The 17067-nt window shown below is 39.3% G+C and overlaps 1 protein-coding gene across 5 annotated transcripts in view; it reads left to right on the top strand.

Annotated features, from left to right (window-relative positions):
- Positions 1-276: 276 nt before the first annotated feature.
- The window catches only part of LOC102929811 (Y+L amino acid transporter 2), a 40364-nt gene continuing 23573 nt past the window's right edge, over positions 277-17067 (top strand). Inside the window, exons 1-5 of one of the 5 annotated variants that reach the window (XM_037892331.2) lie at positions 309-397; positions 1077-1156; positions 1963-2052; positions 6769-7276; positions 12336-12461. In XM_037892331.2, the coding sequence (XP_037748259.1) occupies positions 6772-7276; positions 12336-12461 (631 nt within the window). In that variant the 5' untranslated portion in view covers positions 309-397; positions 1077-1156; positions 1963-2052; positions 6769-6771. The other 4 variants (XM_043539382.1, XM_043539381.1, XM_043539383.1 and 1 more) reach the window with 4 other exon arrangements.

Below are 17067 nucleotides of genomic sequence, written 5' to 3'. Positions count from 1 at the left end.
CAGTGGAGGAATGGGAAAACATCCATATTAATTAAACATATTTTTATCTTTTTGACTAGTTGCTTTCCTATTAAGTCCCATTGTCAGATGTCTTGACACAGTCCAGTGGCCAAAGACTCTTGACCTGCTTGATCAGCTCTTTCGACACACCCTTTGATTTCTGAGCGTAAACTCTTTTACTCACACTGGCCTCTCATTTCACCAGCACATCATGGAAAACAAGGATGCTAAATTAGTGTTCTTGCATTCATTAACTTATTTTTCTGCTCTCCAGAGATTTCCTGGTTTGGCCTCTTTGGCTTGATATTGTACCTTGCTCCATCCTGGCCTTTGTTTTCCAAGAGCACTTTATAAAGAGGGTACTGTATAATTTCAGAAGTCAAATTCAAGCACCTTGGTAAGTCCTCCTTTGCTTTACTTATTTTTAAATCTTAGTTGAAACAAAAGCACATACAATTGAAATAAGATTTACACAGATTGCCAGCATGCTTTTCAAATAATGAATAACTGTTATAAACTGTTAGGTGGACTACAGAGATACTTTTCTGCGTCAGAAGAGTAACAGGATAGCTAAATATAAATAAATGTACTTGGAGTAAAGTGAGATCTGTTGTTTTCATTTAACCAGCTGTCTTGTGCTAGTTAGCAAAGTGGCTCATGTTGTGATCATTGCAGTGATGGAGAGATTACATTAGTTTTGAAAATGTTTACTTGTCACCTGGGACACTATCTTTGAGTTCAATAGTGACTGTGGATAAGTGCATTAAAATAAGTAAACAAACTTCCATTGGTCTAGACAAACATGCCTTTCTAAGATATTGTAATAGGGCTTCTGACTTTTGCACTGTCTCTTCCAGTTCACTTGGGTTGTTTGGAGACACCCGATTTCACAGAAGCCTCAGATCCTCTTTTTTGGTAGCTGCTGCTGGTTTTAATATTCCTACTAAAAATAGCAGCTGACAGCAAAGCTAAATAGAACCTCTGGGAGACAGAGAGAGAGAGAGAGAGAGAGGGTTATGCATATTCATATTCATATCACTTACCATTCCTAGTGAACCAGCTGCTTGTTTATCTAGACACAGAAGGAAGTTAAAGGGTCACTGTTCAGCTGCTTAAGTTACGGCAGCCTTTCTCCTAAAGGAAGCAGTGTCAACTGGTAAGCTTCTACTTTCTCTTTTTAATACCACTCTTAAATTTGGAGTACAGTAGCTTCTTCTTTTATTTCATCAGTAATGACGTGCTTTATGGTGGTAATGATAAAGCGTGGGACTGAGTGTGTCTGTAATATAGGAACCCACAAACATTTTGAGCACAGTAACCAAGCAGACCAACACTAGGTATTATTTTGCTGCATATTTTTAAAAACCTAAAAGTAAGAACAACAACCTGTGGGACTGGTAAGTTCCTGTTGAATAATTATGTATTCCTTTCATAGAAGATAAAGTTTTGCTTCACAGCAAAGTGTTTTCGTTGCTGTTGCTTCTTCACAATGCATAATCTTGTTTTGTTCGCCTGGCCCGTTCTTGCACTGGAATGTGTTCAGTGGCATGATCATGCCATAAGTGCTGTATTTAGAATCTGCTGTAGCTCATGCTCAGTGTCAGTCTTCTGAAGCTTGAGCCACACAGCAGGATTTCCTAAGGTACAATGGTGACCTTCGGCTCATCTGTTCTTTGCACGTCCAACCAAGCATATTCATCTAAATGTGTGTGCCTTAAAGATGTGTTGCTATTTTTTTCAGTCATTACCTCTACTGTAAATATGTTGTTACTGTTTGTTTGCTTTAAGAACAGAATGTGATGGATGATAGTCCTTAAAACAGCTTTTTAAACTTGCATTTGTTCCTGATAATCACAGGGGAAATGTGAAAATAGATTTCATTTTTAAATGGCATTTGTCTTCATTGACACCACTCCCTTTATGTGTGAAACTGGAAAGCCCTTGTTTACCTTGATTCTACAGCCTAGTTCATGGGCGCTGGATTCAGTGATGATGACATAGCAGAAGTCTCTGATCTGGGACTCCATGATGGTGGGCAGCTGATCGTCCCACGTAAGAGATTGTTCCCCCAAATGGCCTAAAATACAAGAATAAGACTGATGCATGTTCGATGCATTTCATCTGTATTTCATCTTTATTAAGGTCTGACCTTCCAAGGTGCTTGTGCTCTCAATTTCCACTAAAGTCAATAGGAGCTGGGGGTTCTCAACACCTCATAGGAAGTACTCAGCATCTTAATCTTTATTTAGTATTGTCTGCATAAAAGGCTGGGGATTTCGAAGGTGCCTAAGGAGTTAAGTAAGTAACTCCCATTGAACCAAACTGTCAAGGCCCTTTGAAAATTCCAGGCTGAATGATTAGCTCTTAGCTGAAAAGTTCACACCTTTTAAACCCCTGGCCGAGCATTGCTTACCACTTGGCACTTGTTGAATATGTCTCCATGATGCAAGTTATAATTTATTGTTATATAGGGTAAATCTACACAACAAAGAGAGGCGTGACTGCATCACATGTAGACATACCTTTGGATTGAGCTAGCTCAGACAACAATGGGTATGTCTACCCTGGAGTTGGAGGTGTAATTTCCAGATCCAGTACACCCAGCTGTACTAGTTGTGATCAAGCTAATACATTAAAAAAAAATGTGAGGACTGCTCCAAGTGTATATCTAGGGTTTCAGGTGGGATTGTACTCAGGCTAGTCCATTCCACCACCCATGCAGCTGCGGCTACATAGCTATTTTTAGATTGCTAGCTCAATCAAAGCTAGCATGGGTATTTCTCCTGGAGATGGAATTCCACCTCCTGGATTGCACTGTAGAGAGAGTCAGTAGGATGATAACCCTAGCGTTGGGGTGTCCAGCATTTAGAGATGAGGGGGAATCATTCACACCTGGTCAAAGATGAAAACTGGCCCACCCCAAACTGAAATGTCCTGGAACAACTTAGGCCAGGCACAGCAAGAAAGGTAAAGACAGTGAGGGAATGCGTATTTAGCCCTTGATACACCTAATATAAAATATTACATCCATAAAAGCTACGGTAAAAGAACATTAAGTTTGCAAAGTCAAGCATTCAAATGTTAGGAGATGCCAGAATTAAGGTTGCCTGTGCAACCTCAGTTTGATGCTCTTGTGCATATACATTATGAGGCCTTTTTTTAAACAACTAACAAAATCATCCAAAGCTCAGGACTTGGTGGTGATGGGGGATTTCAACTGCCCAGACATCTGTTGGGAAAATAACACAACAGGGCACAGATTATCCAACAAGTTCTTGGAATATATTGGAGACAATTTTTTGTTTCAGAAGGTGGAGAAGACTACTAGGGGGGCTGTTCTAGATTTGACAAATAGGGAAGAACTGATTGAGAATTTGAAAGTGGAAGGCAACTTGGGTGAAAGTGATCATGAAGTGGTAGAGTTCACGATTCTAAGGAGGGAGAACAGCACAGTAAAACAATGGATTTCAAGAAGGCAGACTTCAGCAAACTCAGGGAGTTGGTAGATAAAATCCCATGGGAAGCAAGTCTAAGGGGAAAAACAATTGAAGACAGTTGGCAGTTTTTCAAAGAGACATTATTAAAGGCACAAGAGTAAACTATCCCACTGTGTAGGAAAGATAGGAAGTATGGCAAGAGACGACCCTGGCTTAACCAGGAGATCTTCAGTGATCTAAAACTCAAAAAAAGAGTCCTACAAAAAGTAGAAACTCAGTCAAATTACAAAGGATGAATATAAACAAATATGTAGGGACAAAATTAGAAAAGTCAAGGCACAAAATGAAATCAAACTAGCTAGGGACATAAAAGGAAACAAGAAAACATTCTACAAATACATTAGAAGCAAGAGGAAGACCAAGGACAGAGTAGGCCCATTACTCAATGATGGAGCAGGGGGCGAAACAATAACAGAAAATGTGGAAATGGCAGAGGTGCTTAATGACTTCTTTGCTTCGGTTTTCACCAAGAAGGTTGGTGACGAGTGGATTTCTAACATAGTGAATGCCAGTGAAAATCTGATAAGATCAGAGTCTAAAATAGGGAAAGAACAAATCAAAAATTACTTAGACAAGTTAGACATCTTCAAATCACCACGGCCTGATAAAATGCATGCTAGACTACTCAAGGAGCTGACTGATGAGATATCTGAGCCATTAGCGATTATCTTTGAAAACTCATGGAAGATGGGAGACCTTCCAGAAGACTGGAAAAGGGCAAATATAGTGCCCAACTATAAAAAGGGAAATAAGGACAGCCCAGGAAATTACAGACCAGTCAGCTTAACTTCTATACCCGGAAAGATAATGGAGCAAATAATTAAGCAATCAATTTGCAAACACCAAGAAGATAATAAGGTGAAAAATAACAGTCAGCATGGATTTGTCAAGAACAAATCATGTCAAACCAAACTGATAGCTTTTTTTGACAGGGTAACAAGCCTTGTGGATGGGGGGAAGCAGTAGATATGGTATATCTTGACTTTAGTAAGGCTTTTGATACTGTCTCGCATAACCTTCTCATAAACAAACTACAGGTTTCAGAGTAGCAGCCGTGTTAGTCTGTATCTGCAAAAAGAACAGGAGTACTTGTGGCACCTTAGAGATGAACAAATTTATTAGAGAATAAGCTTTCGTGGGCTACAGCCCACTTCATCGGATGCACAGAATGGAACATATAGTAAGAAGATCTATCTATCTATATCTATATCTATATACGTACAAATAAGTTGGAAGTAGCCATACAAATTGTGAGAAGCTAATTAGTTAAGATGAGCTATTATCAGCAGGAGAAAAAAACTTTTGTAGTGATAATCAAGATGGCCCATTTAGACAGTTGACAAGAAGGTGTGAGGATAACATGGGGAAATAGATTCAATACGTGTAATGACCCAGCCACTCCCAGTCTCTATTCAAACCCAAGTTAATGGTATCTAGTTTGCATATTAATTCAAGCTCAGCAGTTTCTCGTTGGAGTCTGTTTTTGAAGCTTTTCTGTTGCAAAATTGCCACCCTTATGTCTTTTACTGAGTGGCCAGAGAGGTTGAAGTGTTCTCCTACCGGTTTTTGAATGTTATGATTCCTGATGTCAGATTTGTGTCCATTTATTCTTTTGCATAGAGACTGTCCGGTTTGGCCAATGTACATGGCAGAGGATAATTGCTGGCACATGATGGCATATACCACACTGGTAGATCTGCAGGTGAACGAGCCCCTGATGGCGTAGCTAATGTTATTGCTGGTGTCACTTAAATAAATATGTGGACAGAGTTGGCATTGGGCTTTGTTGCAAGGATAGATTCCTGGGTTAGTGTTTTTGTTGTGTGATGTGTGGTTGTTGGAGAGTATTTGCTTCAGGTTGGGGACTGTCTGTAAGCAAGGACTGGCCTGTCTCCCAAGATCTGGGAGAGTGAGGGATCATTTTTCAGCATAGGTTGTAAATCTTTGATGATGCTCTGGAGAGGTTTTAGTTGGGGGCTGAAGGTGATGGCTAGTGGCGTTCTGTTATTTTCTTTGTTGGGCCTGTCCTGTAATAGGTGACTTCTGGATACTCTTCTGGCTCTCTCAGTCTGTTTTTTCAGTTCAGCAGGTGGGTATTGTAGTTTTAAGAATGCTTGATAGAGATCTTGTAGGTGTTTGTCTCTGTCTGAGGGATTGGAGCAAAAGTGGTTGTATCGTAGAGCTTGGCTGTAGACGATGGATCGTGTGGTGTGATCAGGGTGAAAGCTGGAGGCATGTAGGTAGGAATAGCGGTCAGTAGGTTTCCTGTATAGGGTGGTGTTTATGTGACCATCGCTTATTAGCACAGTAGTGTCCAGGAAATGGACTACTTGTGTGGATTGGTCCAGGCTGAGGTTGATGGTGAGATGCAAATTGTTGAAATCATGGTGGAGTTCCGCAAGGGCTTCTTTTCCATGGGGCTCATTCACCTGCACATCTATCAATGTGATATATGCCATCATGTGCCAGCAATGATCCTCTGCCATGTACATTGGCCAAACCAGACAGTCTCTATGCAAAAGAATAAATGGACACAAATCTGACATCAGGAATCATAACATTCAAAAACCGGCAGGAGAACACTTCAACCTCTCTGGCCACTCAGTAAAAGATTTAAGGGTGGCAATTTTATTTTAACACAGGCCAAACAATTGTTTGTTTTTTGTTTTCCTAATTTCATTCTCAGAAACAATTGTACTTTTTAGCTGAAACTTTCCAGAAATCAGAATGAGTCAGGCACCCGACATGGAAAATTTTAGCCCAAATGGTTGAAGTTTGACAAAATTATAAGCAACTGAAGATAGGATCTTATAGCAGAAAGTGTTTAGGCATCTTCAGTATAGGCAAAGCAACCCTCTCCACCTATATTTGTCAACTTACAAGTCAATAGACATTGACAGTCTTGAGCAGCATAACATGTATATATGTAATTAAATCTTGGTGGGAGCACTTTCAAAAAGGCCAGATGCTCTGCATTTTCTGATAGCAATCAAAAGCTCTGGTCATTTTATCAGATGTGCAAAACTAGTAAATATTTTATTGAAGTGGCACTGTGTTGCTGATGGAAGAGAGACAGAATCTGAAATTTCACAGTGTTGTAATTGTTGGAGTACTACCAATAAGGTAGATTTTGTTTTTTAATCGAAATTAGCCGACCAATAAGGCCCTATCAATCAGTACTGATCATGATGGTGGAGTCTGTTAATCACACAGTTAATCCCATATGTGATAGGCATTAAAAAACTGTCTCTTTCTCATTACACATTTTCAGGTAATGTCAGGCTCCTGCATCATATGCTGTAATAAAAAAAACTCATCCAAGAATGGAGTACATGAAACGGACACAGCGGCTGAAAATGTGCAAGAAAAAATGAAGATGAAACAACAAATTACTTTGCTTAATGGCGTTTCTTTAATAGTAGGGAACATGATTGGTTCTGGGATATTTGTGTCACCCAAAGGTGTTTTGATGTATAGTGCCTCCTATGGACTCTCACTATTCATTTGGGCCCTTGGTGGGATCTTTTCGTTGTTTGGAGCTTTGTGTTATGCTGAACTGGGAACATCCATTGTTAAATCAGGAGCTAGCTATGCCTATATACTGGAAGCTTTTGGTGGATTCACAGCCTTTATCAGACTGTGGTCTTCCTTGCTAATTATTGAACCAACAACTCAGGCTGTAATAGCAATTACATTTGCTAATTATATTGTTCAACCAATTTTTCCATCCTGTGAGCCGCCATATGAAGCAGTCAGGTTAATTGCAGCTGGTTGCATCTGTAAGTAAAGTTGTGATTGGTAGAAATGAATTAATTTAATGCATGTACTCATAAAAGCCTTGTCAGATTACCCTCCCCCTTAATTTTCTGTGAAAATAACAATTTTTTACCTACGAAAAATTCATAAGAATGTATTCTCTCTCTTCCAGATTGAATTTTTGTGGGATGAGGGAGTGGTAGTGGGAGTTGGAGGGTGGGGAGGGAGGGTTTCCAACATTTTGACTGAGAGACACTATGATTGGTGATAGAAAATAAAACATTTTGCTATGGATCAAGAGCCTAACCCAAAGCCTGCATTGAAGTCCAATGGAAAATTCCCTTTGGCTTCAATGGGCTTTTAAATGTTCACATATCCTCAGATAAATCAGTAACTGCTTGTGAGTGAAAACTGGTGAAACACTGACATTCCTTCCTTAACCCCTATCAACCAACCAAAGAAATAATAAAATCTTAAAAAAAGAAAAAATCAAAACCAAAAGCTCTACCTCAAGCAGAGTTTTGACCCCCAAAAGGTAGAAGTGCCGGACACTCCATGAAGTCCACTAGGGCCTTTGCTGTTGCTATGGATTTTACGTGGAAGCCTGGAAGGTAAATGTAAGTACATAGGGCTGGAAGGGACAAGCATTGAGTCCTGTCCTCTGCTATCCAGGTGCTCAGATACTACAGTGGTGGATGGTGGTATAAAACCTAATGACTCACATACATAGAACTGTGTATAATCTATGTGCTGTTCTTGGTATATGCAACAGCATGATTAATTGTCCATGAGGCAAGACATAGCATTCCCTAAAAGACACCTGACACAGCTAGTGTATCCTGAGTAGTGAGTATAACAGAGTAGTGTATACTGTGAATTCTGAGAAAATGTCTCCTCTGTAATTAATCCTGTTTATACTTCTAACACCCCCCACTGAGGCAGACAGAGTTAACTTCTGAAAAACAGAGACCATGATTTAAACTGCCGTCCTCATCATTCTGCAGTATTCTAAACATCTAATGTATTAAAAAGTAGATCAATTCTAATATATTTTAGTAGCTTAACTGTGATTTAGATCATCTCCCTACTTGCATATACATGGAATCTATTTCTCTCTCCCCAGCTGACCTGGTATTGTTCCATAAACTACTAAACTTCGGAGGGAATGGCGTTTAATTACAGCAGTTTCTTTAAGCATTCATTTTGGAGTCTGTCTGAGTGATTTTTGCTGTGTTCCTCATGTGGATCAGTTGCTTTGTTTTGTAACACCATTAGTTACAATGTGCTGCTATCTCGCACTCTGCATGGGTTTTAAATAAAATATAAGAACCTGAAAGTGAAAGGATACATCAACAATCCAAAATCAAATATTTTTCAGTGGTAAAATAATTTCAAGTGGGGGGGGGGGGAGGGGGACTCTTTAGTCACTTGAGCTAACTCAAAAAGCTACAATTTTTCACCTAGAGCAGCCTCCTTTTTCCTTTTTGGGCAATTACGTTCAGAGGAATCTACAGCTCTGCCTCTCAGTGATAGAGGGTATTAAAAGAATGAGAAGGCTCTAATTGCTTTCTCTGCTGAAACAAAGGGAGATGGTAAAGGAATAAAATGTATTTTCTAGATCTTTCCCAAAACAGTTGTATTAGAGTAGGTGGCTTTCACAGTATTTAATCTGTCCATATGCAAATATAGGACCCTGGAATTTAAATTATGTCCCAGATACTAAGGCCCTGTTGCAACGCCCATTGAAGCCAATGGGAGTTCATCCATTCCCTTCATCCAACATTGGATCAGTCCGAAATGAGGAATTCATTTTTTAAAATAGCAAAACTTTGGGGGTTCAGTTCCTTACTCTGAAAATTTCCATACCCTGATCAAGTAGAGTTCCTGATTACACTCATTTACAGACATAAAAAGGGAGAACATAATGTGTGAAAGCGTTATATTTGGATCTAAAATATGGGACAGTTGAGAGGGATGTTTGGTTTGGCAGTTGAAATATATAATTTGACGCTTGGCATTGTCATGGTCTTAGCTACAAACTCTGGCAAAGCAAATGTTCTCTTCTAGGAATAAGGAATACTGTAAGTTACCAGTGCCTAGATGGTGATTTTAGATTATAGAGAATGGAATCTTATTTTAATGTGCACACCACATTTGTTAATAGAGTGGGCTTTATAGAAATCACTCAGATAGCAGATACATTTCAAATGAGACCCTACTCAGATATTAAAAAGGTGTTTGTTTTAGAACAATTACTGTAAAATCTAATATTTTTTAGACCAAGAGCCTGTTACCACTGCATTACTCCAGTTGTGTGCTAATGTGTAACACCACTGATTTCATTGGTATCACAGTGGTATATAAAAGAGAAATGCCATGGTGTATCAAGCCTCAAAGGGCACAGTAGTCCCACTGAAATCAACGGGACTACTCACAGTAATAAAGGTAAGCATGTGTGTAAATGTTTGCAGGATTGGAGTCTTATATATTGGATACTATTTTCACCATTGTAAAGAATAATTTTTAAGTTGCAATATAATTTAAAAAAGAAAAGGAGTACTTGTGGCACCTTAGAGACTAACCAATTTATTTGAGCATAAGCTTTTGTGAGCTACAGCTCACTTCATTGGATGTAGTGAGCTGTAGCTCACGAAAGCTTATGCTCAAATAAATTGGTTAGTCTCTAAGGTGCCACAAGTACTCCTTTTCTTTTTGCGAATACAGACTAACACGGCTGTTACTCTGAAATATAATTTAAATGGCTGTAATAGCTTTTTCCCCATTTAAAACTAAAGAAAAGTGAGGTGTGGATGAAAGGGTAAAACCCTGGAGCAAAGCCGAAATGAGAGAGATTTTCTGTGAGCAAATTGTGTCAAAAAAGGCCTACTAAAGGCTACAGAAAAAGGAGTCCTTGTCCCTAGCCAGTGCTCCAGGGCACTTTACACCTCATAGCCAGCCGCTGTTGAGTTGAGGAAAGAGTCAGTTAGCCCTGCTGCTTTGCTGATTTATGCAGTGTGCCTACGTCCCCTACTGGTCTCCATTTTGCAGCACTGAGTTGTACAGTGCGACCTCCTCTATTTCTGTGCGTTCTCTTGGGGGTAGGATATGTTGGCAGAGTCCCCCCTCCACTGCCTGAGCTTCTAGTGCTGTTGACATGTGGCAGCTGACGGACTAGTCTATCACCTCATTAGGTTTTAACTTCTCTGACTAAACTGGCTATTTTCATCAGCACAAGGGTATCAAGGCTAAGTGGAGATCCAGTTTAGCAATAAAGTGACTTTACACTGTGTCAGGGACAGGAACAGACCAGGAAACAAAGTGTGACCCAAGGAGTCACACACTGTTCCTTGTTCTGAGAAGGAAGTAGATTACTAAGTTTCTAATAGGACTTGGCAGCTAATAGCTTCTAAATGATCTTTGGATATTGCTACAGCAGGTTACTCCTTCCTGAGATCCAGTCTGAAGTTCTAAGGACCAAATGCTTTGCTGACTTGCACCTTCAGACACTCCTCACACAGTCCATGTGGTTGCACAAGTCAGTGTAGAATCTGACCCCAAAGGAGAAGCATTTCCATGTTGTAGTTCCTTTTTTCCTTCCCTCTGTAAATGTAAGGTGAGCATTAGGAAAAGCATCCTAACAGTGCGATCTGTTATATTATGAAAATCTCTCTCAAAGGAAATGAGGGCAGTCCCATTGTTCATCTAATTTTAAATGTCTCAAGCAAAGAATTGGAGAACATACTGCAGTGGAAAATTCTGCATTGACAAGCACTGACTGGATGAGTTAAATGGATGACCTAATAGGTAACTGCACATCCACCCACCCACCTCACAAATATTGTGTCTCTAATCTCTGCCTCCTTCCTAGATCATTGTCCCAGATGGTAGGTTGGCCATAGTGCTGAGGTCAAGCTGGAGGGTCGGAGGAAAGATTGTCAGGGCTGAATAAGGCAGGACAAGGGGACGTTTCCCAAAAAGGAGTGTGCACATTCGCTCTCCATCTGAAATTCCTAGGCACTGGCGAGTAGAGCTGACAGGAGGACAGTTCCATTTCCTGGCAACATTTGAGATTTCAAATTTTGTTTTTGTTCTGCATTGGAATGAAAACAAAACCTTCTGAATGTTTTCACAAAAACCACTGGAGTACACGTGTAGGCTGGTGGTTAAGGCCCTGTTCTGGGAGACCAAACTCACTGTTTAGAGTTTTTCATCCCAGATCACTCCAAACAGGTAGAGTAAAGACTTAAACCCCCCTCTTTCCGCTTCAAGGCTAATACCCTAGCCAACAGGCTACAGAGTCTCTCTCTTTGCCCAGCCTCAACCTGGACCAGGAATGTTTTGGCTTTGACAAAACAGCATATTTTGAGGTGAAAATGTTCCAACCAGCCCTACTGGCTAGCAACAAAGAAATACAAAGTGAGGGCCCAAAAGAAGAAAATTGGACTTGTGATTAAGGAAGGGACTCAGGGAATGTGGATTCAAATCCCAACTCTGCTACAAGCTTTCCTGTATGACCATGGAACAGCAACATAGTTTCAGTTCTCCTTGTGCAAAATGTAGTTTCCTTTCTTGCATTCTTTGTCCATTTAGACAGCAAAGTCTCTGAGGCAGGGACTGTCTCAGAGCCTATCACAATGGAGCCTTAATCTCCATTGTGGACTCTAGGCACTACTGTAATCCAAATAAATAATATTAAGAATCCTGTCTGCCTTATGTGAGTAGCCCCACTGAAATCAATGAGATGACTCAAATATAATAAACACTGGTTGGTCCTAAAATCAAAACCCAGTGCTTTCCACTGATTTCAATGCAGAATGTCTTCCTTCCTCTCCTAATTTCTCTTTCTTCCAGCCTATTACCAGGAAATGGCAGCCTCCATGCAGTAAGTTTTACTTCATTTTAAAATATAAAAAATAAAAACTGACAAAAATTAACGATAGAGTCAATTTCTATTGCTTTCAGTAAAAGTCTAGATAATTCTGAAGTGTTGACAGAGTTTTTCTGTACTGGTAACTTTCATTTTCTTGAAAGATGTATTATTTAAGAAAGCACCTATCTCATTTGTATTCATTTTCTCAATAGGCACCTTAACATTTATTAACTGTGTCAATGTGAAGTGGGGAACCAGAGTACAAGATCTGTTCACATATGCAAAAGTTATGGCCCTTATCATGATCATCTCGGTGGGTCTTTACAAAATTAGTAAAGGTAAGAATATAGTTCATTTTACAGACTTTTTTTTAAAAAACTGAACAGTATCTGAGAGTCAAAATACAGAAGTATCAGAATCCACAGCACTTTAATATAAAATGTTATGCACTGGGAAATAGCTGTTAACCTCCTGAAAAAGAGGCGACAGCTATATTGCTCTGTAGGACGCTTTAAGCTCCATCTACACTGCAATAAAAGACCCTCGGCACACCTGGACACTGGTCTGCAGGGCTATAAAATTTCAGTGTAGACATTTGGGCCACCCAAATGTAAACCCGGGGTTCAAACTCAAGTTCAAGGCTAGCCCCCTTCCTTCTACACACAAATCACACTAACCCAGGGCTTGGACCCAGTGTCTCAATAGTTCGCAATATGGGGCCAAATATTTTCATGAGAACAGGACATGTTTTCAGTGCCCGCAAATCTGAACCCTAGTCTTCATACAACCTTGAAACCACACCTTAGCCTAAACTGCCTTGGTCTACCCTTGTCCATTTTTAGCGGTAGAGGATGAATAGGGATTACAACATGGTTATACTCTAATAAATTATTCTGCTTTCTAGAGCATATTTGTTGGCTGACAATGGTTCCAGATCAAATTTTTCTCAGGTTCCACCAAATAGATTTTTTTAAATAAATGCCAGCCCTGCAAACTTAACCCGGGATATGAAGCACAAACTGCATGCTCTCTGGCTTATGCATCATCAGCAGAATTGCTAACTAAATTCTGACAGGTTTCAGAGTAACAGCCGTGTTAGTCTGTATTCGCAAAAAGAAAAGGAGTACTTGTGGCACCTTAGAGACTAACCAATTTATTTGAGCATAAGCTTTCATGAGCTACAGCTCACTTCATCGGATGCATACTGTGGAAAATACAGAAGACGTTTTTATACACACAAAGCATGAAAAAATACCTCCCCCCACCCCACTCTCCTGCTGGTAATAGCTTATCTAAAGTGATCACTCTCCTTACAATGTGTAGGATAATCAAGTTGGGCCATTTCCAGTACAAATCCAGGTTTTCTCCCCCGCCCCCCCAAGCCTACTCTCTTGCTAGCGAGTGGGTTTGTGGGGGGGGGGAACCTGGATTTGTACTGGAAATGGCCCAACTTGATTATCCTACACATTGTAAGGAGAGTGATCACTTTCGATAAGCTATTGCCAGCAGGAGAGCGGGGCGGGGGGAGGTATTTTTTCATGCTTTGTGTGTATAAAAAGATCTTCTACACTTTCCACAGTATGTATCCGATGAAGTGAGCTGTAGCTCACGAAAGCTTATGCTCAAATAAATTGGTTAGTCTCTAAGGTGCCGCAAGTACTCCTTTTCTTTTAACTAAATGCTGTTTGCAGAATCTTTACTGCTAGTGATGATGTGTGAATCAGAAAGAGGACTGCTCAAATTTCAGATCCCAGGTTCATTTTGCAGACTTGCTCTCACACAGATAAAACTCTGCAATGCTAACAAATGTAAAAAAAAATAGTAAAAATTAGTTTTGTCAGAAAAGTAAGCAGCCATAAATTTGTCAATATTAGGGCTGTCAACTGATTAAAAAAATTAATTGTGATTAATTGCACAATTAAAAAACTTAATCGCAATTAATTGTGTGATTAATCCACTGTTAAACAATAATAGAATACCATTTATTTAAATATTTTGGGGTGTTTTCTACATTTTCAAATATATTGTTTTCAATTACAACGCAGAATACAAAGTGTACAGTTCTCACTTTATATTTATTTTTGATTACAAGTATTTGCCCTGTAAAAAAAAAAAACAAATGTATTTTTAAATTCACCTAATACAAGTACTGTAGTTCAATTGATTTATCATGAAAGTTTAACTTACAAATATAGAATTATGTAAAAAAAACTGCATTCAAAAATAAAACAATGTAAAATTTTAGAGCCTGCAAGTCCACTCAGTCCTACTTCTTGTTCAGCCAAATTGCTCAGACAAACAAGTTTGTTTACATTTGTGGGAGTTAATGCTGCCCTCTTCTTGTTTACAATGACACCTGAAAGTGAGAACAGGCATTCTCATGGCACTGCTGTAGCCGGTGTCGCAAGATATTTACATGCCAGATGTGCTAAAGATTCATATGTCCCTTCATGCTGATGATGGGTTCTGCTCAATAACAATTCAAAGCAGTGCAGACCAACACGTGTTCACTTTCATTATCTGAGTCAGATGCCACCAGCAGAAGGTTGATTTTCTTTTTTTGATGGTTTGGGTTCAGTAGTTTCCGCATTGGAAAGTTGTTCTTTTAAGACTTCTGAAAGCATGCTCCACACCTCATCCCACTCAGATTTTGGAAGGCACTTCAGGTTCTTAATCCTTGGATTGAGTGCTGTAGCTATCTTTAGAAATCTTACACTGGTACCTTCTTTGCGTTTTGTCAAATCTGCTGTGAAAATGTTCTTAAAACGAACAACATGTGCTGGGTCATCATCCGAGACTGCTATAACATGAAATATATGGCAGAATGCACGTAAAATAGCAGGGGACATACAGTTATCCCCCAAGGAGTTCAGTCATAAATTTAATTACCTCATTATTTTTTAGCATTATTTTTTTAACAAACGTCATCAGCATGGAAGCATGTCCTCTGGAATGGTGGCCAAAGCATGAAGGGGCATATGAATGTTTAGCATATCTGGCACTTAAATATCTTGCAGTGCCAGCTACAAAAGTGCTATATGAATATCTGTTCTCATTTTCAGGTGACACTGTAAATAAGAAGCGGGCACCATTATCTCCTGTAAATGTAAACACACTTGTTTGTCTTAGCAATTGGCTGAACAAGAAGTAGGACTACGTGGACTTGTAGGCTTTGAAGTTTTACATTGTTTTGTTTTTGAGTGCAGTTATTTAACAAAAATCTACATTTGTAAATTGCACTTTCATGAGAAAGAGATTGCACTATATTTCTTGTATGAGGTGAATTGAAAAATCCTATTTCTTTTGTTTATCATGTTTGCAGTGCAAATATTTGTAATAAAAATAATATACACTTTGATTTCAATTACAACACAGAATACAATATATATGAAAATGTAGAAAAACATCCAAAATATTTAACAAATTTCAAGTGGTATGCTACTGTTTGACAGTGCAATTCAAACTGTGATTAATTGTGATTAATTTTTTTAATCATAATTAACCTTTTTGAGTTAATTGCATGAGTTAACTGTGATTAATCGACAGCCCTAGTCAATATGTACAAGGAGCAATCCTGTGGGATATGTAGGGACCGTTTTATGTGGTCACTTTTTTGACCATAATGTAGTTAGGACTGAGGAGTTTCAGTTTAATAGAAGAGAAAATGTTATTGGAGAGAGGCCTATAGTAAAGACAGGATTTACGATGATATTTTATTGTCTGTATTCTGGGAGAACCAGGGTCCAACCAGGATTATAAACTCCATTGTGCTCGCCACTGCATTACCACATAATAAAAGACAGCCTCACTCTTGAAGAGCTAGCACTCTAAAAGACAAGACAGACTAATCAAAATAGATAGGCAATAAATAAGTAATTCATTGTTCCTGTTCATAAATAAGCTACACTGGCATAAACACTTTTATACTGATATTACTGTGCCCATACTCAGGGAGCTATACTATTTATACCAGTATAGGAAAAATAGTATAGCTTTTGTGTGTAAACAGGCCTTAGTAGGTCAGATCATGTGAGTTGTCTGTGACCTGTCAGCTCTGATCAGAAGCAAACTGCTGAACATAGCGATAAGGACAAGGAGTGAGAATGGGGGAGGAGAACATTGCTGATTGTCATTCTCTATTATATTTTCTAATCTGGCTAGGAAAACAGAGATGGAGGGGTGGCAAATGTTATTGTTGTGAATGAAGAATGCTAAGAGCTTTCAGTGGGAGTCAAGTCATCTGATAAGCCCTAGTCTATGCTATGAACTTATGTCTGTATAACTATGGTCGCTCAAGGGTATGGAAAATCCACACACCTGACAGATGCATTATACCGACCAAACTCCCAGTGTAGACAGCGCTATGTCAATGGAAGGGCGTATCCTGTCGACGTAGCTACTGCCTCTCAGGGAGGTGGAGTACCTACACCAACAGGAGACACTCCTATAGGAGTAGGTAGCATCTTCACTAATCACTGCAACTGCTGCAGTGCTGTAAGTGTAGACAAGCCCTAAACTAGTAGGGGATAAGCGCAATCTAATCTGTATTATATTTAAATAGATTCAGGGTATTAAAATGGGGAAGCAATAGGAAGTTGGGGAGAAGGATGAAGGAAACTCAGAGGAACTTTTAATCGGGTTAGGGTGACCAGATGTCCCGATTTTATAGGGACCGTCCCGATTTTTGGGTCTTTTTCTTATATAGGCTCCTATTACCCTCCACTCCCTGTCCCGATTTTTCTCATTTACTGTCTGGTCACCCTAGATCGGGTCAACACTCTTTCACTCAGCAGTTATTTTACTGAGAACAGTTATGTTTTTCCCTAGCTTCAGTATTCCTGATATAGTCAAATGTGTTTATTTTTTGGACATTATGAATGCTTGTGATTTTGAAACCATGCTGTTTTTAGAAGGTAAGTTTCTCAGCCCTGTCACTCTGTTTTA

This window comes from Chelonia mydas, chromosome 2 (assembly GCF_015237465.2).
Source record: "Chelonia mydas isolate rCheMyd1 chromosome 2, rCheMyd1.pri.v2, whole genome shotgun sequence".
In the NCBI taxonomy this organism is placed as follows: domain Eukaryota; kingdom Metazoa; phylum Chordata; order Testudines; family Cheloniidae; genus Chelonia; species Chelonia mydas.
The sequence above is the reverse complement of the archived record's forward strand: the minus strand, read 5'-3'. Positions and strand labels throughout refer to the sequence as shown.